Source organism: Strix uralensis, chromosome 11 (genome assembly GCF_047716275.1).
Source record: "Strix uralensis isolate ZFMK-TIS-50842 chromosome 11, bStrUra1, whole genome shotgun sequence".
NCBI classification, from domain to species: Eukaryota; Metazoa; Chordata; class Aves; order Strigiformes; family Strigidae; genus Strix; species Strix uralensis.
This window is the reverse complement of record NC_133982.1, coordinates 7,220,427-7,244,851: the sequence shown is the minus strand read 5'-3', so window position 1 is coordinate 7,244,851 and position 24,425 is coordinate 7,220,427. Positions and strand designations below refer to the sequence as shown.

General features: G+C 42.6%; 1 protein-coding gene across 2 annotated transcripts in view; it reads right to left on the bottom strand.

Annotated features, from left to right (window-relative positions):
• Window positions 1-22,407, bottom strand: part of RORA (RAR related orphan receptor A) — a 383,110-nt gene extending 360,703 nt beyond the window's left edge. For both annotated transcript variants that reach the window (XM_074879966.1, XM_074879970.1), the window contains exon 1: window positions 22,177-22,407. In XM_074879966.1, the coding sequence (XP_074736067.1) occupies window positions 22,177-22,348 (172 nt within the window). In that variant the 5' untranslated portion in view covers window positions 22,349-22,407. The remainder of the gene's footprint in view (window positions 1-22,176) is intronic.
• Window positions 22,408-24,425: the final 2,018 nt, after the last annotated feature.

Sequence of the window (24,425 nt, the reverse complement as noted above, 5' to 3'; positions counted from 1 at the left end):
CTAAAAAGTCTAGACCATTTCAGGGGCTGTAGCTGAGTGTTGGTGAGTTAAAGATTAATTTAGCACTCTTAGCAGACACAAATTAGCCCTATTCATCTTCATCTGAGGTTAGAGTTCTTAGTGTCCAGTCTTGCACAGAAAACAAAGGCCTGAAATCAGGAAAATGTGACTAAAAGGCAAAGTAATAAGGCAGCTACTTCTATGCAACTCCATTTACAATAGAAGGTGGAAAGGCAGAAAAATAAAAACTTAACTCAGTGTACAGTGCTCCTCTTCAGGCTCTTTCACTGTCTTACTTTCATCCTCAGCATCCTGGCTTATCTAAGAAAACTATTTGTCAGCTAGCTGAATTCTCAAGTCACTGAAAATTAATTCCACATTTGTAGTTTCTCTGGTATATTCGAAACCCTTTGAAATACACAAGGAATTAATCCATTCAAAGAGGTCTGTTGTTCAAAGCTACCCCTTCTCTCATTTTTTGTGAGGAAGGATTCAAGCAAATATAAGAGCCTGGGTTTTACAACATGTATTTTGTACCTGGCCATGACCTGCTAATCTTCAAAGTCTATTGATCCATGAATGTTTCTGCAGTAAAATCATTGATTCTTTGGACAGTCAGAAGAAGCTAAAGTGAGGATGTTTGGGGGGATCTGTGTAAATAAAAAGTGAAATTTCAAACTACTGTAATTTAAATAAAGATTTTCAGCTATGTATTATGACAATTTCATGAGGATTCACGGTTTTGGGTTTGAGGCTTTTTGGTTTGTGTTTGTTGGTTTGGTTTTGGTTTTTTTTAAAACAGTATAGTGGTATAAAAGGGCCAAATTCTACCCTCAGTTATGCAATGTGTAGATTCTGACAGCAGTTTCATAAGTGCACATGAAAGCATATTTAGGCCCTAGAGTCAGCCATAAAAATTTAAATGATATTGCATATATAGAGCTGGAAGTGTATTTCCACTTCATTCAATCTGAAATATTTCCCAATCGGTGGCAGACGTAAATTACTTGAAGATGAAGAATATTACACAGTGCTTGAATAAAAGGAATTTGAAAAGGTCTCAGTTTATAACAATAATTGCATTAGATCGGAAAAAGACTAACTGCAGTGGGCCACCTATTCTCAACACACAGTTTCGACATTTTTTAATGAATTATGAGTATGACTTTTCTGATTGCTCCATTTAGCCTGTAAAGAATGCAACAGTCAGAAGAAAGGAAGGACTCTGCCTGCATTAACAAGTACACTGGGCTGCACCTCTCTCAGTAAAACCATGTTCAGCTTCGCTGGGTTGACAACCATGCTCAGCAATTTGAAAATTATGCCATTTAAATACACAAAGATCCAATATTCAATCTCACAACAATTAATTTTTTAAAACTTGGTTAGAAGGAAAAAGTAGAGAGAGATAATTTGGTCTCAATTTATCTTTGCCCTAGAAGTTGTAAGTGGGGGAAACACACCCTAAATAAACTTACCCACCTTTAATTCTTACCTGCAAACCATGCTGGTGAGATGGATTCCCTTCCTACTCCTAGCTTTGAGCACCCATGGTATCGATATGTCAATCTTCTGTACTCTAACACACTGGGCTTGCTGTACAGAATTTTTATGGTTTAAAGAACAGAAACAGGTACACTGAGGGTGATTCTCTGACTTAATTTGGATATCAATCTTCAGAAGAGTTACCCTCCTATATTATCCCCTAAAAATGCTCAGTTTGTTATTTTGGACAGTAAGGGGCATTTTGAAGAACTAACTCAGATATACATATCTACTGTGCAAACACCTATGCATTGTTAGATGAATCCTATAGGAGATGACTACTCCATGTTCTGTAATCTGGATGAGTAAGAGGTATCAGTGTTGCATACCTGAAGACAAGTAGCATTAGAACACCCTATGGTAGCTATCACTGTGGAAAGTGAAACACAATAACACTTCTTATCAACCTTGGAGACCTGCCCCTTCCCTTCTAATGCTTTTCAGACAGCTAAGAAAGGGAAACCAGATGAAAACAGATAATGCAGACCTTACTCGTCTGTTTGCAAAGAAAATGGCTGGAGCTTCATGGCCACTACAGAATAACTGGGGATCAGAACAGCTGTAAAGTTAGACTTTGTGAGGAAACTAGGTATAAACATCTTCCACTGTGGCACTTTATATTGTTGGACTTGCGACACAAAATAATGCAGTTGGGAGTCAGCATGCATATTATTCCACCATAGCTCAAAGTAACTATTAGCAACATTAAATACTTGAAGCAATCCCAAAACCTGTAGAGTACATTACTCACTCATCTGGTTTCCAGGCATCAGAAGCCTCTCAGAACAGGTTTCTCCCATCTTCTGCTCTTTCCCAGTCTGTGTTATGCATTTTCTTAATTTGCCCATTAATCAGCTATCACACAAACAATATTTTCATACTCCTTTCCTCAGCCCTAACAGCAACTTCCACTTGCTCTTCAGGATTTATGCTTCCAGAGACAGTATCTACTCAGGATAGCACTGGGATTTTTCCGCATTTCTGCCAGAACTCTTTAGTATCATTGGCACACACCTAACCTCCACATAAGGATCAAGGGAAAATCTGATGTAGGCATCAGAATATACCCTCTCTTGCTTGTCAAATCTAAATTGAAGAGCACTAATCACATACTTTAGGTTAGAAACCGGCAGCCTTATCTGCCATAGAAGATACAAGCTCCCTCAGGATTCCATATATCAGCCTGTCCAGGGAAGAAACAGAGCCTACATTCAAGTTTTTTTTTTTTTGAAAGTTATAGCTATTACCATATCATTTAAAGCAAGTGAGTAAGTAATGGCCAAAGTATTCCCCCTCAAAAAAATTCATTTTACGTATATTACAGTGCCACAGTTTTGATTGTGTAGTATATCAATGACAATAGCAGCAACACTATTCTTTAAGCAACTAATTTTAGAAGTATTGGTCTTTCTGCCTTTAGGAGCCCACAGATTCGATTCTGCTTGTTTGGTAAGACTGTTACTTGCATTACATGACTATTTCATACCACACAATACAGATTACATATCCAGCATCACTGAGTCGAAAGCAAACAAAAACCTGGCACTACTTTTGCTTTTTACAAACTCTAAATAAACTGATTTATAAGTAAAGGGTTATGTAGGAAACATTCTGAGAGCCATTTAAACCTCTGCATATGTTTATTGCCACTTCCAGTGAGCTGAGGGCACACATGTAGACTACCCCTGGGGGGGGCTCTGTGGTCTGCTCTCAGCTAACCTAAGCAATTAAGTTTCAGAGTATTTCACGAAAAACATTCCTTTCCCTCAGGCTCAGTCTTAAAAAGAGAAGAAGAACAAAACAAAAGCATTGGTAATCAGCCTCACGGCAAAAAAACCCCACCTCTGGTCATGGTACCTCTTAAAAGAACGGCTGGGCTAGCAGCTCCCTTAACCCAAACACGAGTTGTTAACAGGGACTCTCTTCCCAGTGAATACTAGATACCTCCTCTTTGATATTCAGCATTGGTAGTGACTACTGCCAGCCCATAATCTTAGCTTGTTTTCAGCAGTCGGCTAAAGTTAGTTGTCAAATCTGTACAGGAAAATGTCTTCAAAGAGACTGGAGCTTAATTTTGTCTAGCCAGAAGGAAGGTTGTTAGGATAGTGATGAGCAAAGCTAAATTTCATTAAGCTATCACAAAGTTTACTCACCATGAAAAACACGTGGCTATAAATGAGGAATAAGATATATAAGGAATAAATAAGTGAGAAATACCTATGGGCAAGAGACTGAGAAGGCTGGAGCACAAGCAGCATAGAGAAAAAGCAAAATAGTAAACCAAAGTTAGTCCAACACAAGGCACAAATGAAACACATCTTATTAATTCTCAGTGGAGGGAGACCTCAATTCCATTACACTTTCAACACACAAAGTATACAAGTCAGTAAAATAATAATCTACTGAAACATTATTTTGATTAGTTTGATTGTCAGTACTTATCTTACTAAGACAAAAATCAACACTTCCTCAAACTCTTTCCCAGCTGTTTATCTTTCAGAAGCAGTACTTCAGTGCATCAATTTAGCAATTTATGAGCATACCTGCATCTGTTCTGGTTGTTCACCACATCAATTTTCTGAAACAAAATCATCTCCTTGTTTCCATTAATTGGTCATTACAACATGTTGATCTCAGCAGTTCATCATTTGTTATAATTTTGTCAATTAAAAAAAATCAGCCTGGGAGATATCACTGCTAATGGGACACCACATCCCCTGCATTTGCTGTTATCTAAGACCTTCCTTTACTATTTTAGAATTGCTTGATAAAGCTTCATGTTAAATGCTTTGAATGAAACCTTCACATTCAGGATGTTTTACTGGCTGGTTAATTACACCATCATTCTAGCTTGGTACCTCTATCTTCCTAACTGGCACTCAATCTCAAATTTAGAAAATCCAACTGATCCCATTTATAAAAAAGCTTATATTCAAAGGGGTCATAGTTTCAAAAATTGCACAGACCCATAAGGGGAGATGAATTTTCACAACTGTTCACTGAAAGCAAATACAGGATATGTGTCACTACCAATTAAGCAGATGTTCATTTTTTTCCGAAGATGCACCTTTCCTCTAGGAATATAAATATTTCACTTAAGTTTTAACATCCAGCAGCTCCCACCATCTTCATGTTGGAAAGAGAGCTCTTTAGAAACCTACTTAGCTCAGAAATGAAAGCTTAAGCAAGCTGGCAGTTTGAATAAATATAAGAGTATTTTTAGAAATAATGCTTGTGTTAGAAAAGTGACTCCCATGCCCACTTGGGTGTCATAAATGCTAAGAGTAAAACCTCTTCTGCTTCCTTCCACCATACAGAAAAGAATGAAAGAAAACAATGTTGTTTCACTGCAGATTTAACACATTGTATCTCGGTAACACTTGCATTAGCAAGATTCAAACAGAAAGAAGAGCAGAAGCTTCCCTAGTCTCTTGGGAAGCAGTACAATCTACTTCAAAAGGATAACATGTATATATTGAAGAGGTAAGGAAATAGAATTTCAAGAGATATTTCTACTCTAAAATGGGAATTTTAATTCAGGACATTAGTGATCTCAGGAAAGATGCAAAAATTAGGGAGTCAACAGAAACCTAAACTGTTTTTTAATAGCTGAATTTAAAAAGGGTCTTCAATGTAACTGACAAAATCATGATGAATCAAGTAGCTGAAAATCAACTGACATAGCAGTGATGGGAATTAATGGAGTCACTACATTATTAACAGCATTTGAGTGATGCTTCAATGTGAGGTCTTCATACTAAGATTAATTTTTTTTGTTGTTATTTGGGCAGATTTTTGGAAGAAAAGCTCTAATTCAAACCCTCTGCTGAATTTGATCTGTTTGAAATCTGTGGTGCACCATGCACAGTGCAATATTCAGTTATGTTAATTGCTGCTTTGGGTTTCAATATGAGAATAGTCCATAGCCTACTGATGGTTGAGATTCCATCTCTTCTCCAACTTCTGAAGGGTACACAAACCTCCTGTCCTCTCAAGGCAGACAGCTGGCATTGCTACTATTCCGAATTTATCTAAGATGAAGTTCAGAACCAGGAAGGAGGCAGCAGAAACCTGTATGGTTTTGTTTTAATATTTTTACCAGTTCTCTTATACTCTGAGGGAAGACTTCTAGCTTGGTTCTCCAAGAAGAATCTCAGCATTAGGTCTCTGACAGAGAATCCATCTGCATCAATTGCTGCAAGCAAATATTCCCCTCTTCTTTTGTTAGAGGCTATTTTCTCCCTTCTCTCCAAACGTGTACAGATGTTGTTGCACCCAGAATACACGATTCCAAATGTACTGCTAACAACATATTTGCCACATTTTCCCAACACAAGAGAAGATCCGTATCATTTCTTCTTTGGTTCTCTCTTCCCTGTGCTACCATGTTTCTGAAATTTACTAGTTACTTCTTTTGTCAGAATACTGGTTGTAATCAAACTCCTTTTTACTCTGAAGTTTGTCACACACAGGTTCCTCCAGTGCTCCCTGAACATATGAACCAAAAAGCAGGTAACAGGCTTGTTTCTCTGGCTAAAACCAATGGCAGTGACCTATCTCCCCTTTGCTGGAAAGTTCACTTTAATGCAACTTCGGACTTTTAACTATCAACCAGCCTTCCTTACCAATTTTAACAATTACCTGCCTCAGCAAGATACTGTTAATAAAAAGCTGAAAGGATAACTAACAATATTTTGGATATCTCCAGTTCCTGAAAGTGCCTTTGGATAAAACTTGCCCTTAATCCTTTTCTGTAATACAACTGCATATTAGCAACCTAAAGTTACATAACGTACTGTATTTCAATTCTTTTTACATCCCAGATCTGAAACTCCAGTTCACATTAAACAGTCTTTGATGGTTGATATCATCAACTTATGTTGAGCGAACACTTGCATTTAAAGCTCAGAACCTGCAGTAGCGTTTGATGTGGCCATCAAACCAGAGCCCTCCCAACGCCCTTTCGTCCCCTAGCGCTGCGAAGCCATGAGATACTCACTCTTGCTAATACCTGCTCCTGGCTATAATATGTCAGGCACGGTCACACCATGACTGCAGTCACCTCACACATACTATGTCTGAACTTAACGAGGCGGGTGTGGAAGAGAAATAGGTGGTTTTCCCTGTGCCCAAAGGACAAGGTAGTTCTAGAGAAAGGGAGTTCTAAAGCCCAGTCATTCCTTTCAGTTTCTAAGGACAGATTTGATCAGGTAGACTAAACCATATGAAGAACTGCTATCAAGGAATTCAAACAGAATTTGTGTTTGTTGCTGTTAACACTCTCCTGCAAGACTTTTCCCCTTTGATTAACTCAATGGCCACAGTAAGAACTCTCACCTGAGACAATGAACTGAATTAACTTCTTGCAGTGTAAAAATTTATACAGTGTGAATGTTTCAGAACTCTGTCCCACTCCTGACCACAGTAACTCTGTGGATACCTGTATCCAGATGAACAAATGTGATACTCAAAAAAAGCACATCACATCCGCACTACATCCTTCTAGTTTCACCATGTGAAGTTTTAACCAAATTTGAAGGAACAGACACCTTCCCATTTGGAATATTCATGAGCAAATTTCACCAGCAATAGAAAAATTTATAACCACATCTGTGCCACTGGAAGGAATTGATTTTTTCTTCCAAATTGTCCTTAAGGAAAATGTGAAGAGGCTACTTGTTAGGGCAGTGGCTTGAATAATGTGTTTTTACGTTGTATTAGAAACCTCTTCACAGTGCTAGAAGCCTACCTGGTTCTGTGAAACTGAATGATTGCCATATTACTATTAATTGCACACTTGAAAACAAATTACAAATAAAAGTGAAACCTCTAAAAGGAGGGGCTGGTGGAAGTCATGCAGAACAGCTTCATGATATGATTTGAATCTAAAGTATGTTTTAAATTTAAAGGTATTAAAAATTTCAAATGCCTTCATTTTAAAATAACTTAATTATTCCCTATATGTTCTTGGTTTATAGAGTTTTTCTCAGTAATGTCCAGCAGTTACAGGCCTCTGCTTAAAAAAAAAACACATTGGAAAAATATGAAAAAGAAATGCAAACCAAAAACAATGTGCTAACAGAAAAAACACTACATTGAAAAAAAGTAATGTAGAAATATTTACTTTTCTGGAGAGATATCACACAGAAATGTCAGCATTACACAAAAACTTCAACTGCTTACATTTACACTTAAATGTGGTTCCAATAATCAGACACTACATGAGACAGACTAAAATCAAATTTCTCTGTGCTGGTCTGGTCAAGAGACACTGAAAAAATGCTCACAAGTAAGAATTTATACCAAAGGAAGGAATACTGCTTCCCTGCCACCACCACCACTTATCTATTTCTTATGAAGTTTTAATACATAACATACTGCAAAATCTTTTTGTAGAACACCACAGAACTGTAGTGTACAGTTTGCAGGGGGATCTGAAGTCTTTCATATAAACTAAACCATGTAAGTCCACTGACCAGTAGTGGTATAATTGCCACTTCATAAGGGCTAGCCTGAGAGAGATCCCTACAGTCTCCAGAAGATTGTTAAGCACCGCCTATACAGCAGAGCCTCTGCTAACACAGCTATGGCAAAAAAAGTTGCCCTCCTCCCCAGCCCTCACTACCTCCAGCATGACAAGCTATAGCTTGACAGAAGACAATTTTTAAGAAAAAAAAAAAAAAATGCTGGCATTGCTACACTTTTCCTTCAAACACATGATAAACTGATAAATGCTCCCTTCTGCTGGCATAGCTGCATCCACACCAGTAGTTTAGACTGCAGTATCAGTGACAGAGTGTGAATTTTTCATTTCCTGTGCCAGCAAAACACACAGGTATCCCAGAGACACATAGTTGCATAGAGCTGGTCTTACAAAAGGACACCTAGAGCAGGTGCTGGAGAATAAGAAGGAAAACCATTTAGGCACAGCTGCTGCCTCCTTCTCTGACACTGACAGAGAGAAAAATGCCAGACTTCTGCCTACCCCTTCCTTCTGCACAAAGTAAATGCCTGAAGTCAAACCTTCAAGTACCTTCTATGGCACTTCAGTGGCCTGGTGCTGCTAACTTACTCCACAGACAGGGAAATAACGGATCAACTCTCTTGCATTTCCTGCCTTTTTCTGTCCTCATGATTTTAAACTCAATGCATCTCAGCCTAAACCTCCATACAGTGTAGTCCATAAGCATTTTCATGACTTCTCAACCCTGATCTGATGTCATCCACCTGGACTTGTGCAAAGTATTTGACACTGTCCCACATGACATCCTTGACTCTAAACTGGAGAGACATGGATTTGAAGGATGCACCACTCAGTGGATAAGGAATTGGCTGGATGGTCGCACTCAAAGAGTTGTGGTCAACGGCTCGATGTCCAAGTGGAGAGCAGTGACAAGTGGCATCCTCAGGGGTTGGTGTGGGGACCAGCGCTGTTTAAAATCTTTGTGGTGACGTGGACAGTGGGATCGAGGTACCCTCAGCAAGTTCACCAATTACACCAAGCTGTGTGGTGGGGTCACACGCTGAAGGGAAGGCATGTGCCATCCAGAGGGACCTGGGCAGGCTGGAGAGGTGGGACCGTGCAAACCTCCCGAAGTTCAACAAGGCCAAGTGCAAGGTCCTGCCCATGGGTCGGGGCAATCCCAAGCACAAATACAGGCTGGGTGAGGAGTAGATTGAGATCAGCCCTGTGGAGAAAGAACTTGGGGGTATCACTGGATGGAAAACTGACTATGACCCAGCAGTGTGTGCTCGCAACCCAGAAAGCCACCTGCATCCTGGGCTGCATCAAGAGAAGTGTCGCCAGCAGGTACAGGGAGGGGATTCTCCCTCTCTACTCTGCTCTTGTGAGACCCCCCCTGCAGTGCTGGGTCCAGTTCTGGGGCCCCCAGCATCAGAAGGACACGGGCCTGCTCGAGTGGGTCCAGAGGAGGCCACGGAGATGATCAGGGTGCTGGACAATCTTCCTTATGGGGACAGACTGAGACGGTTGGGGTTGTTCAGCCTGGAGAAGAGAAGGCTCCGGGGAGACCTTCTAGCAGCCCTCCAGTACTTAAAGAAGGCCTGCAAGAAAGCTGAGGAGGCACTTTTTACAAAGGCATGTAGTGATAGGACAAGCGGTAATGGTTTTAAACTGAAAGAGGGTAGATTTAGATTAGATCTAAGGAAGAAATTCTTTACTGTGAGGGTGGTGAGACACTGGCACAGGTTTCCCTGGCAGTGTTCAAGGCCAGGTTGGACGGGGCTGTGAGCAACCTGGGCTAGTGGAAGGTGTCCCTGCCCATGGCAGGGGGGCTGGAACTAGATGATCTTTAAGGTCCCTTCCAACCCAAACCATTCTGTGATCATGATCCGAAGAGGCCCCAAGGGGTATCATTACTGCTGTAGTAATACACAACCTAGTTTCTTATTTCCATGTAGGGAAATAAGAGAAATTAATGAGAAAGCTACAGAAATAGGAACAGAGTCCAGAAAAAGTACAACACTCATTCTGACAACATACCATTACTCTGTCCCCTCCCAAATACATATTACAATAATATGTGATGTCTTAACTAAGCTATTGCTCAAACACAGTGAGATATTCTTTTTACCTTAAGCATGTGCTGTGTCTGCAATAATGGCATTATAGCTTTAGACTTTTTACATGACAAATACCACACAGGTAGAAGAGCAGTTATCATATAAAGTGTCTTGGAACATTATGACAATAAGATTAGAGTAAGTTGGTAGAAATAAAATATTGCTGTAACTAAAATATAGTCGATCCATAAGGGAGGAGGGACTGATACACAAGACAGAAATTCAAGAGACAGAGTAACATGGATCCTGAATTTCATGTGTACCTCTGCAAAGCCATCGCTTGACTTCTTTTTAAAGCAATTTCTCTTACAAATAAAAAATAGCTCGTCGTAGCCTCTAATATGATGCTCAGCGATTTTCAAAACAGCCCAAAATCTGCCCCAGGACTGTCTACCAGAAAGTAAATGTAGCCCTTTAGTCACTGACAAGGTTTTGAAGAAGAAACTGCATACCTGCCTAGGAAGTTAATTTCAAAAGACAACAAAAGGTGTTTTAGTAGAAACTACCAATCCCAAACTCTTCCCCTTATTTAAGGCACCAAGGAAAACAATTTTCAAGGGAAGCTTGGAAGCATCTCACTATTTATGTTACAAAATGCATTTGCTTCATAAAGCCTCCTCACAGCACTCCACTGGTTAGACCACAACTTTTTTTTTCTTTCCCTTTTTTTTTTAAAAAAAAAAATATTTGCACTGTTCCTGGACCATAGAAACAGGCTTTCCTTTTAATCTGCTTAACACACTGTGGGAAAGGGCTCCTAATTTCACAGCACTGAGATAAGACAAATAATTCATATAACACATTAGCACAACATCTATGCTAAAAGCATTTAGTCAGAGTTCACTGGAAACAATAGGGTGCTGAAGCAAATCTGTGAGAGGCAACTGTTTGAGACCCCACCATACACTAAAATATATTTTATGACATTAAAATAAATATTTTAATACATTCCATGGTAAAGACAAGATCACAGAATATTAACATATGAATTGTCCAGAATCAATAAGGCACTGAACTCCCCTCCCCTCAGTAGACACCGTAGTTTCCCCCACTACTCCAGTCCTTTTCTAAACGTGGTGGTTTTTTCAGGCCGTTCTCCAAATCAGTCATCTTTCCTTTGTGCCCTTTCATTACACTTCTTCCTTAAGTGCCACATCTTTCTTTTACTGTTCATTACCCAAAACTACCCTGCTCCCCCTTTGGCTTCATTTACTTCCTTTCTGGGTTTGTTTTTACATTTTCTATTGCTGCCTTTCCAGAGCCGAGTTTGCTTCCAGTGTGCGTTCTGCTGTGTACAGAGAAAAGCAATGCAACAAAATATTTTCAGTATATTGGCATGAGTCCCCACCTCGCCACTTGTGATCATTTGCTCTCAAATCCCTAAAGACATTCTGCTTTGAACCTCTGCTGTGAAAAAGAAAAGAAAGGATACGTGGAAGAAATTCAGAGGAGATTTGCCAATTGCAGAGATCTGTGACACGCCATTTCTACAGCCTCTAAACTGGGCTGAAAACAACAGGAAGGTGGACTTGGGAACGCCAGTCAGCCATTTCAGCACATGGCTAGCACAGAGAAGCCCAGTGCTGGGACTAAATACAGCCTTCTAAATGGAAGCTCATGGCTATCCATAAATCTAGCTGCTCTGTTGATCCTGGCTTCATCTAGAATCTTTTGTCCTCATCCCCTTTAAGGTGAATGTTGTATGGGGGAACGTTCACCGGAGAACTGAAACCAAAGATTTTAGTGACAGAAAGCCTTGAGCCTGTTTCTAAGAGATGCAAGCACTGCTCTGGAAAGTTAATGACTAGCTAGAATTTTAGAAGGATTTTGCTTCCCTATCAAAAAAAAAAAAAAAAAAAAAAACCAACTTCCCTTGTTCTTTTGCATAGTCTTGGATATTACACTACTAGTCACACTACAGCATCTCTGGGACACTGCTGACCTGCCATAGTAATTTCAGTGGGGTATTATGGTCAAAAAAATTAACAACTGCAACTTCTCATGAACTAGACCCATGAATCTCTAAGTAGAGGTAAAGTGGTATAGTGTAATTTACCCAGAAAACAAAAAAGAGAAGATGATTCAGTTATGGTCAAACTCTATTAGAAGCAGCCAAAATAGCATAAACAGATTCCAACAACTAGCCAAAATCTAGAGAGATAAACACCAGTAAGCCAGGTCACCTCAACAGTCAGCTTTCTAGATTTTCTGCAGGTAAGTCCCTACAATTTATTCCCCTTTCCCTCCCTTCTCCTCTCCATCAGAAAAGACAGGAAACAGAAAAGACTTTAAAGACTTTTTGATTGTTATAAGAATAGAGCTAGGATTTCAGCAATTACAAAATAAAACTTTTAGTAATCTTAGCAAACACACTCCATATACACCGACAGACAAGTGCAACTCAGGTTCTGTACACAAGGAAATTCTTGCTCATCTCGTAACAGCTGTTCTTAAGTAAGGATCTAAACTCTTCTCCAGCAATGGAGCCACAGTATGATCCTGCAAGCAAAATTATAGCAGGGTAACAATATATCTGCCAAAGTAATTACAACTACTCACCCAGCCCTACCTACCCTGAAAACAACAGTTAATTCATCTTTTTTTTCAAAGTCATTTCATTGGTATTAGAATTTCATATTTTTCTTAAACAATTTCACAGTGCTCATCTTGATTACTAGCAGTCCTCCCTTGATCTTTATTACACATACACCCCTAGCTCTGTACAGTGAAGTAGTATCACTTACATCAAAAGAATCATTCACGACGCTTAGTATTAAACACACATATAAACTGTCACAGGATCATGTCTTCTGCCAGTAGAGCAGAACTTTTCTAATAGCCAAGGGTAGCTTTCATGCTGCTAACATATGACTGACCTTAATCTGATCTCTTGCAGATTCATGTTCATGAAAATCAGATTACTTCAGTTTTTAAAAATACACCTGATTTCAGTAGAAAATAATATACCATTACAAATGTCGAGAGTGTTGAACGGTAATGAAATCTGTAGAAATGACTTACCGGTTTGTTTTTTAAAGACTCTCAAAGTGTAAAGACTGGCTGGCCGTTAACAGACGGGCAAAAATGCTTAGAGACTGAAAGTACGACACCACTACATATTTCTTCATCCATTATTCCTCCAAACACTAACCCCAGAAAGAGTTGCTTTTGTGTTTTTGCTAACAGACTTACTTTTATATGTATTATCTCAGAAACTCTATGACTCAACATCAGATGTTAGTAGTTCAGAGTATATTTCATTAGAAGTTTTAAAAGGCCTCTCTGTAACAACCCAGGCAGCAAAGGACCCTTCCTAACTTCTATAATGACAACACAAATAACTAACAAGACTTCTCTTGAAGATTACACAAATGAAGTATGATGCAGAAAGAGAAGAGGTTTTTGATATGCCCTAGTTTCCTTTGAGATTGGTTTCATTTTATTTTATTTTTTAATATACACAGGATTTAGAAGACGCTTTATGCTGACAGTTTTTGACTTCAAGTAAAGTATTAACAAAAGCTGTATTTTAGCCTGTCTTATCAAATTTCAAGACTTCTTTCACAGGAATAGTTTAAACCTTACCTTTCTGCCCTTAGTTAACAGATGTAATGCAGCACAGCCCTCTGACTGATTTACATTTGGTATAGACTTTGGCAAAGTCATCTATCAGTTCATAAAAAGGCATTTTTTCCCACTTCTACCTTTGAAGACAAACTATGAGGGGAAATCCTACTTTAAAGTATTCTCACACTTCCATGACAGGAAGAAAATAAAACCTGTAATTTGCATTTCACAAGCCTTGGCCTTGGTATCCTTGACTTTATCTAACAGACCTTGTTTCAGTGCCAAAACAGTCAAGTCAAGCTCTACTAATACATAATTTAAGTCTTCCCCGTGGTGTCTACAGTTTTGCATATATATGTATTTCAGAAGTGTATGGCATACACTTCTACATAACTATGGAAAAAAATTCCTCTTTCATATGTGAGGAGTTGGCAATGCTATTGGATGCATACTTGATAGCACTTATGCCAAATGGTCTACCTCTGTTTTTTGATTTTTTTTAAATTTTGTATTCTTTCAGCCATATTTTCAGGCAGCTGCAGCCTTCTTGGGCATATATTCATCATTCTCCACACAAACCACCTCTTTGGACGAGCATGCCCTTTATAAGGATTTTTATGCGAGTAATAAAAAAAGGTGGGGGGGTGCTCTGTTCAACCTCCTTCTAGGAGTTCAGGAGTTTTCATTTCCACCGTTTCTGTATATTAAACACTTTCAATCCATTTGAACAGTTGCAGAACTAAAGCACACAGACATATTGTCAATTAATGCTGTAAATATCCCACAGTCTGTACAAAATGAAACATTTAAAAAGAACAGCAGCACCACAGTTTTTCACTCCGTGATCGCTACACCTGCCTCATTAATCTCATGTACCCATGTGAGGTAAATACATGGTACAACTACAAACTAAAAATCAATAAAACCTTTAAAAAGGTTTAATTTGATTCTACAAGGGAGGTTATCATAATCCAACTCTGCTTTCTCACATTCTGCTAGCAATTTCTCTCAGCTCAGTTTCAACTGCTAACTTTGTTCTCCATCTCACTATCTATCATGCTGTTATAATGCCAGCTCAAATGCTGTTTGTAACAGCACAGCAATTTCTCAGAAGTTGCCAGCTTCATAGTGTGTTCCTTTAGAAGTGCATGGAAATTATTAGATTAAATTACAAATGAAAGACTCTGCAGTTGGTCATGATTACTGGAACATTTATATACATTCAGTTGATCGTGCATTTTCACTTTTGTTCCCTGACATCCTTTACAGATCTTCTGTTTGTATTCTGTTTTGCTAGATTATATGGGAAGTAAAATTGAAGACAACTGGAAAATAGCTACATGTTTTCCCCATACTCCCCAATACCCTCAAAAGAAAACACTATGACACCCACCTCCCCCATCCTCTACTAGCTTAGTGTCAACAGATCCCCTAAAAGCATTTTTTAAATCGCTGTTAATGTGAGCACATTTCACATACAACAATGCAACTCACTATTTAAAGAACAGAACTGTACAAGAATCTTCTTTTCAAAGCAAGACCTGCAACATCCCGGTTATCCCCCCTGGTTTGTAAGATTTCACATACCAGCATGGGACCAAACAATTAATACATCTAGAAATACCTGAAGAAAACATTGATCATACCGCAACTGGTGATCACAATAGGGTAAGCAGCAGGATCTTCGATTATCTCACTGCTGGGGGTATCATTTTCTGGAAGGTATTTCAAACCAATTTCTTGACCATACACCGCCACTGAAAATATCTAGTAATTTTCTACAGGAATAGAGCTGTTTGACCCAATTCCAATGCAGATAATTATATTATCTGTACCTAAAATCCCTCTGAGTGTTTCAATCAGGTATGGTATTCTTCACTTTCTGTTCTGATCTGCTTAGCATGGCTGAGCACCATTAAACAGCTGTCAGATTCCACACAAGAAGTGGCTGGATTTCAGTAATAAGCAAAATGGTTCCCGATAGTGTTTAAAACACCTGGGGATCCTTCCAAATGAACAGTGCAATGAGGCTAAACTATAAGATTAAACTGCTGTAAAATAAGCCCCACAATTTCTTCATAGAAGTACACACCCTAATACATTCAGTCTCTGAAGAGCTCAGTTGTTACCGAGAATGAAACATACCTAGATGAGACTTCAGATAAGAGTATGAAGAATAATTCACCACCCTTACATTCAAGAAATTAGACAATTTAACTCCTCGTGACATACAACCCAAGCTATTCTCGTGTTTCTATCAGCACAGTCCATCTACAACAGATATGCTTAAGTGCTAAACTGTGAGTCAGAGAACAGAGCTCAGTATGTTAGTTCAGCTATCACAAAATACAATATCAGCCTCTTCTTCATTTTTAGTCCAAGGAGATTTTATAACCAACATTTAAAGAAGAAAGCGAACTAACTGATCGTGAATGCGGTTAGTTAAAAGTGAGAAGAGGATTTCTAATCATCAGAACAGCAAAGCTGTAGAAAAGCCTCCTATCAGAACACTGCGGCCAAAAAAGCTAACAACCCTTAAAATGAAGTTCCATCCGTTCACGACACGATTTGTGTAACATGGATCTAGTGACGGTAGAGGATTTAGACCCTGCTCTGCAGGGTCCTCCTCTACATATCTGTAAGAATCTGTTCAGGTAAGGAGACATGAATTGTCTGCCAGCTGTGGGTATATATAATCTTAAAACTAACAGTTCTGTAAAATACATTTCCAGAACTGATTATCAGGGCTATAAAGACTGTCTCACCAATAGATGAAACACAAGATACCTGAAAAAAGACTGAGGAAGAGAAAACAAGACAGCAGAAATCTGCATATGAAGTGTGGAAGCTTCCACCCATCCAAAAGTTTCTCTGACTTACCTGTAGGAACTTCCTCTTCTACTAAAGCCACAAAAATTCAGAAAACTACAGAATCTTCCTAGTGAGCTCAGGTCCAGGTGGAAGTCTACTGTGACAGAGCAAAAAATTCAGCTCCACTTGAGAAGCAGCCAGTGCTTTCCCCCACAACATCCTGCCCCAAGGAACTGAGATGACAGGAAGTCTTTGATAGTACAGGTGCCTATAGCTAAAAGGTCTAGGATGGACAGACAGCTGAGGAGGTGACAATCGCCTCCCAGTACAGAAATGGAAGGCCTTAAGTCAAGCGTATTGTTCTGTTTTGACAGCTTCCTGTAAACTACCTGGTCCCGACATTCCCCTTTCCCTTCCCCTGCCTTCCACAAGTGCATGCATGATACCAGCTACTGCTGCCTCCGACTACAGCTCCTTTGCTTCACGTTCAGAAGCAAGGAAGCACGGAGTCTGTAAACAGTCCTTAAGCTACACAGCACCCAGACTTGCCAGTGCATTTAGATATACCCCCAATTTTAATGGTTTGGGGTTTTTTTTAACACCTGTTTCTGCAACTGCTTGTCACTGAAAACACGGTCTTCAAAATATTTCAGCAGAGAATGGATCACCCGTTCGTGAATTAATTTCAAGGGTGATACAGATATCACAGTAATTTAAAACTAGGTTGGGTTTTTTCCCCTCTCATTTTCACTGGGACAGCTCTCAGATTAAATCCACTGAGATCAATTCAGTCATTCCAGATTTTCCCCAGCACACATTTTTGTTGCTTAGAAAACAAATACTAGAAGAGAAAAAAATAAAAAATAAAAAAATCAGACAACCTCCCAAAGCTGAAATTGCCCTTTCCATTCAAATGCAGTGCTATACCCAAAACTGAAATTGTCACACAGCCCGTTAATCTCCATTACAAAACATGTTCTTTATTTAGTAAAATTACAGCATTTGGTTGAATGATAACAGTATTTACATACTGGTTTATAAGCTCCTGAGATGTTTCTCAAGCAAATAAAATAAGAGAATAGGTTACGGTTTATTGAAATAAGAGAACTGCATTGTTCCTAAGAGAACAACATACTGCTGCTATTATTGCTCCTATGCTACAAACATTTAAAACAATGTTGTCCTTTAAAGGATTCATAGCACATATCATTTACCAAAATAGGACTAAATCAGTGGTGCATACAGAATAGCCCTCAATGATGACAAAGGCAACTCAAAAATCTACAGAAAACATGCAAATTTTAAAAATTCAAAGAGTCCTCCTGAAAACAACACACAAAATTTTGTACGTGACTATGCTCCATGGAATAGCCTACATCCAGAAATGGAGAAAATCTAGCAATAAAGGATTTTTTAAAGAAAAGAACACAAACCTACTGATGTCACTATTAATGATGTCACATATCTACTTGTGGAGTGAGCACCAACCAAATTAAAACAAAACACAAAAAGCAACCCCCCCAATCTATCAGCAGAGAAAAGATCAGGCTGAATAGATGACATGATAATAAATTCCAAAGGCTTCTGGAAAATAGCAAATACTCTCAAGTACCTCAACAGTGAGAAAACAAGAACAAATACCTACGTAGCTGCAGATTTCTATTATTAAATATGAAGCATCATAAAAATATTTATACAGAGCATCTTCCAATGATGTAAAAGAGCTGCCTTTACATTTTTTTCGGCAAGATGTTCTCTCTTGATTGACTTACCACCGAGACCTAGAGCTCGGTTCCAAAAAAACCGAGCATTTTTTATCAGATTAAAAAGCTCTTTATATACTTTTCATTTTTAATGAGACAATAGTTGTCTATTAAAATATAGTTTGTTCAATTACAACTATTTCTAAGGGGACTAGTAATGCATTAAGCCTTATACTGCAGCATGGGGAGAACTCCATGGATGTCAAAGCCTGCAAAGTGAAATGAATGGCACTTAACAGTCACAGTCCAGGGCCAGAGCTGGTGAGGGAAGCATTCCTTTTACTAACCATGGCAAACCACAAAGCCTTGTTGCAGAACACACACGGACTGAAATTCAACCTGCTGGACAGTGACTGCTCTTAGAAAAATCTTAACAATTAGCGTCAGCAGTAAAAATATCCTTTTGGGGAGAAACCAGGCTTTTATCCATTTCCTGCTTTTTCCATGTATGGTGTCAATTTTCTAATGATTGGTTTTGATATCAGACTGCAGGTAATTTTCCAAAACAGTCAGGCATGCATGCATGCTCCTGTATACTAAATAAATCAGGTAACAATTCTCCATTTGAAAAGTGCTTTTCATAACTCATGAATTTATATTTTCAGTTAAGCGTTCTACACAGCAACACAAACAGCATAACCTTAGAAAAATAAAAAATCAAGTTATGTAAGGATCTGGTGCTCCAAATATGTTTGTATATCAAGGGATAGGGTATTTTGCAATGCTAGCATTATAATAGCTAAAGCTTCACTTAAGAATTTATTCCACAGTAAACTTTCCCCACTTCTTCATCAACAGTCCCTTCTTCAATTTTGTTTTCTTCATTCCCTAGTAAACTGGTTATTATAAACTCTGAAGTATCAAAGCAGCTTTGCAGCAGGTGCAGCTATGAAAATAAAGGATATGAAACAAATATTTCCAGCGTTTTAAAAGGCTTGCTAAGTCAAAAAATAAGGATTTTTACAGTTAAAAAGGTCTGTGCATGTGTATGTATATCTAAGTAGCTATATGTCTCTATCACTCCTCCACACAGATTGCACGAGCCCAGATCTGCCAGCTTACAAGACACTGCAGAATCATGACCCAAACAGGTAAATTCTTGAACCCAATACAGAGCTGAACATATGAGCTTCTAAGGTAGCTGTTCTAAAAATAATTTCACCTATGCTGGTCACACATTAAGGTCACACTGTTGCCATAAGAAATAAAGGACCATGTGAAAAAGAAAGCAAGAAATCAAATTCTATTTCAATAGTTTTAAAAAAATTTAAAAAAAGCTACAAGTCTATAGGGACACCTAACTCCTAATCCATCAAGTCCTGATTTCAAGGAGGCCAAAATGTTAATACTGTCATGTTTTCCTGCATGGCTCTGTATCTTCAGGTTTTACCTATTAGAAAGGCATAATCAGCTGGTGTGTAGTGTGTTGGTCAATTCATTTCCAATACGCTAATTTATGCAACATTAGCACAGAATGCCAGCTCCGATTCTCTTAGTGTTTGCACTCTAGGAGTAGACTTGTATTTTCTGCCAACTCCATTACATCATTCGAAAAAACCCAAACATTTCTTTTTTTTCACATCCCTGCCACTCTCTTTTTCCTTCTCCCCTCTCCCTTCCCAAGCCCTTCAAAACCACACGCCAGTTACTGCCGTGAGCTTTATTTCACTTTCAAGCCCGCAAAGCCACAGCACCCGGCGCTGGCTATTGTGCTGCAGACGGATGCCTCCATCACTGACCTTCGTTTTTTCATTCCGACTGTTACATAACCCCGTGCCTGCTTGCGTGCGGCGAGGGTGAGCCTGTGCGAGTGTCAGCCTGTGCCCGCGTGGGCCTGCGTGGGCCTGCGAGGCCCTGACCCCCTCCCCCTTCCGTATGTAATCCCGGGGGAGGAGGGACATGTGGGTCAGCAGGTTAGCAGTACCAAAGCCTAAACAATTCGGGACCGTGAAGAAAACACCCTCCCCACCAGAGCCGCGCGGGCTCCCCAGCCCTCCCCCCCCCCCCGCCCCCCTTCCTTTTCGCATCCATAGAGCAACGGCAGCCGAGCGTTACATAATTTATGGGATCCCAAAGTTCCCCCCTCCCCGAGCCCGCCGGCCCCGCTCCCCGGCAGCACCATCTGCCCGCGCCGCCGGAGCCCTCGGCCGGGAGAGCCGGGGGGGAGGGGGGGGGGGGGGGGGGGGGGCGTTGTGTAACACCCGCGAACTACGGCCGCTCCGCAAACATCCAGAAAACTCCCCGACAAATTAAGGAAATTTTCTCCAGTGTTTCTGATTAACCTCGTTACATAAGGCGCTTGCATTCCAAATCCACTCTCGCAAGCTCTAAATATACCCCGCGCAGCCAAATGCTCCCTGCACACCCGCCCGTGGCCACCCGGCCTCCTCCGGCCGAGCCCGCTCCGCCTCGCCTCGGCATCCGCCGAACTGCGCGCTCCCTGCTCGCAAATCGCCTCTAATTAAATGTTTCGGCGTGTGTCATCTCGATGGCTTTTACTGTACGCGGATTCCCTGAGTGGGAAGCTGCCTGGGAAGGGGGGGGTGTGGCCAAAAGGGGAAAAATACTGTAAAACACAAGCCAACACATGATCAGCCATATTCCAACCTACAACCAAAAATCCCTCCGTCCGAGGCGAGACGGGCTCCCCGCGGCCGGCGGCCGGGTACCGCCGCCCCAGCCCGGCGGCGGTCGCCGAGGGGGCTGCCGCTCCCGCCGGGCACGTACTTTTCTCCGCCCGTCATTTCTTTCAACAGCCGTGTGTATTATTACATAGCGTTATTTAATTAATTTTTACCCATCACCGAGTGATTTTACCGAGCGAAGCCTCTCTAGCGCGCTCCCCCTCCTGTAGGAGCAACGCTTCATAAATTATTTACAAGTAATTAAAGCGGCAGCCTCCTCCCTCTCGCACGTCTCGGCAAACTCCGGCGGCGTTTGAAGCCGGCGCCCCTCACCATGCCCGCGGCGGGAGCCGGGGCGAGCGCGCCCTGCCCGCTGCGCACCGCTCCGCACCGCTCCGCGGCGCCCGGCAGGCAGCGCGCAGCCCTCCCGCCGCCGGGGTGGCTCGGGCACTGCCGAGCTGACGCCAAACTTCGGCCGCCCTCAGCACCTTCAGAGCTGACCCGCACGACTAAAAGGCGCAGTCGGGGGCAGGAGCGGGCTCGGCAGTTGGCGACAGGCAAGGGGGGCTCGTTTGTTTGTTTGCGGCGTTTCATTGGGGGGCCGGGGGGGAGCGGAGCAGAACCCACGGGAGCAGAGAGACCCTCTGCGAAGTTGCGCACCTTCAAGAAACAACAGCAGCTACGAGACCATCCGCTCCGCGAGATCATTTTTGAGATGCACTTAAATGAATTAAGGGAAAACAGCGCGCAAGAGAGTGAATAAGTCACCCGCAAACCGCACATCTCCTGTTTAATCACAGATCCCCCATTCACAACAAGCCACAGCACACCAGTTGAGAAACTGTCAAAAGGAGACAGACGAGGGGGAGAAAAAAGGGGGGGAGGAAGGACACTGCAGCTTTAAAAGTTTGTTCCCTTGAATCCCAATACTCCTGCTGTTGCTTTATATATTTATAAAATTATGTAATTTCAGGGGCACAGTCCCCATCCGGATACCAGAGGCAATAAACGAGAGAGATAGGAAAGCACCAAACACCGCTCAGTATTTTCATTGCATTTGTCCCTCCTCCTGCAGCAATTAAAAGAAGCTATAAAAGTTTGCAAGGTTTTGCAGGGGGTACCAGCGTGGCTTGTTTGCGTGCGCGGCTTCAGCAAGCACGAGCAAGAAACCAGGGGATTAAATTGCTGCATTTCCCCCTTCTCTCTTACCCCCCTCTTCCTATTCCCACCCACCCCCCGATCCCACTCCCCCGGCCCCCTCCCCCTTCCCCAAGTCTCCCTACCTCTGCTGCTGCTGCTGCTGGAGTAGCTCTGCCTGCGGACGGGAGCCGGCGCATCGCTTTTCCGGGCGGGCTCCAGGTTCACCGGGGTGTCCCTGGCGCCGGCGGCCGCCTCGGAGACGCTGCTGCCCGGCTCACTGGCTGCTGGATCGGGGGCTGCCGGAGCGGACTCCATGTTTTTCCCAATGTAGATCGCTTGGAGATGGCGAGCTCCTACACTCCCTCTATCTTCTGTTTCCAGCGCGACTCTATGGTAGGGAAGCAGAAGGGAGAGCGCGAGCGTGATCCAGATGGGATGTGAGCTTGCCTGGCTGTGGCCACAGGCAGCGCTAGCGAGAGCTGCACACCCCCCCGCCCCCGCACCCCCCGCGCCCCGCACCGCCGCCGCGGCCCCGGCCGCCGCCGCCAGGAAACGCGCCGGGCCGGGCCGGGCCGCGCCGGGCGGGCGGCCGCGGAGGCGACGGGCGGGAGCGGGAGGGGGGGCGGGAGCGGCGGCCCGCGCAGCCCCCGCAGCCCCCGCAGCCCCCGAGCGGGGCCGGGGCAAGAGAAGGTGCTGCCGTTGCCCAGGGCGGGCGGGCAGCCCGCCCGACCTCCGTCTGGGCTGGGACCCCACGGCTCGACGCGCCCGTGGGGCCCGTCCAACAAGGTCACCGAGCCCGCGAGAGCTGCCAGCCCTAGCACCGGGCCCACGAGAGCGCCCACCCCCAGCCTCAGCCCCAGGCTCGCAAGGAGCTCCCATCCCGAGTCCCAGCACCGGGCTCGCAAGGAGCTCCCACCCCTAGCCCCAGCACCGGGCTCGCAAGGAGCTCCCACCCCTAGCCCCAGCACCGGGCTCGCAAGGAGCTCCCATCTCTAGCCCCAGCACCGGGCCCGCGAGAGCTCCCAGCCCCAGCCCCGGGCTTGTAAGGGGCTCCCAGCCCCAGGCTCGCAAGGAGCCCCCAGCCCCAGCCCCGGCGGGAAGAGCTACACAGGGCTGTCTTCCCCCCATGGCTGTTTCAGCCGAAGCTGCTCAGAAGATGCCAGCTGTATTAAGTGTCTCCAGACCCACACCTTCAGCAGCCGTGCAGCCGGAGAAGGCAACATTTCAGACAATACCTCTCTTTCAGTTAAGTAAGCTTTGACACAGGACAAAAGGTGACTAGCAAGGTGCCAGAAAACCTCCAGATCTGGTCTGACTCTGCAAGCACTCTTGTGCAGCTCATAGTCTCAGTAACGGTCAACTTGTCCATTACCCAATTTTAAAATAAAGTAACAGCTGCCACAAGCAGTATGCTCAAGAACACATCCCTGTTGTATAACAGAGGCCATGTTACATGCCGCCCTACTGCCTCCTGCACAGAAGGTGCTAAAGCTGTCTGCTTTGACTGTTCTGACTGGGAGCATGGCCTGAGTAGACTAAATCATGGTATTTGTACTGAAAGCAGTACAAGCTTTTTCCAAATGGTTCTGGATCATGTGTGAGCAGCTGATATGCCACCTTCTGCCGACCAGGACTGCTGCTACGGCTTTCAACGCTGCTGGTGCTGGTACCTGATGAAACTTGTAGGCAAACCCTGGACCAATCCACATTCTGCAGTCTAATCACCAGTATTGCACTGCTCTCTCACAAATGGTGGCTGCTCACAAACAGCTGTGAAACATACAGTGAGTCCTATGTGCCCCAGGAGCTTGTCCAAAAACTGGATTACATCTTCCACTGCTGAGAGTTCTTTTAGTGGAAGGGTAGAGTTTTGGGTCAGTTGATTCGGAGGTCCTGAAGTTCCAATTACCTGTGTCTGAAAAAAACCACAATAGCTCTGATTATCTGTTGGCTGCCTCCATCTGAAAGAGGGATGGGCAGAGATTGCAGAAGACAGAGTAGCATTAAGAATGATTCTGCATTTATTTTCACAGCATGAATAAATCTGAGGTCAGAACTGGACTTACAGACCTTGCCCATTGAGGAAACCAGTGCTTGTTCTTGAGGATTACTAAGTATTATGGCAGACCTGGAAGCCCTGGGGGATGGACGCAAAAGGCTACAACGTTTTTCACCAGTGACAAGTGTAACCATCTCAAGCCTGATAGAAGCTGTTCCTAGACAGCAGACTTGGAGGGGGAGCGCGTGAAAATGGAAGAGGGAGGCAGGAGTACAGTTTGCTCCCAGTGCCTCATCCTGGCTGTGGGGAGTGTCCCATCCTTACAGTGTATGGCACAGACAGGTTCACAGTCTTTTGGCATGGTCTCGCCGGAATCTGCAGAGAGCAGCGAGG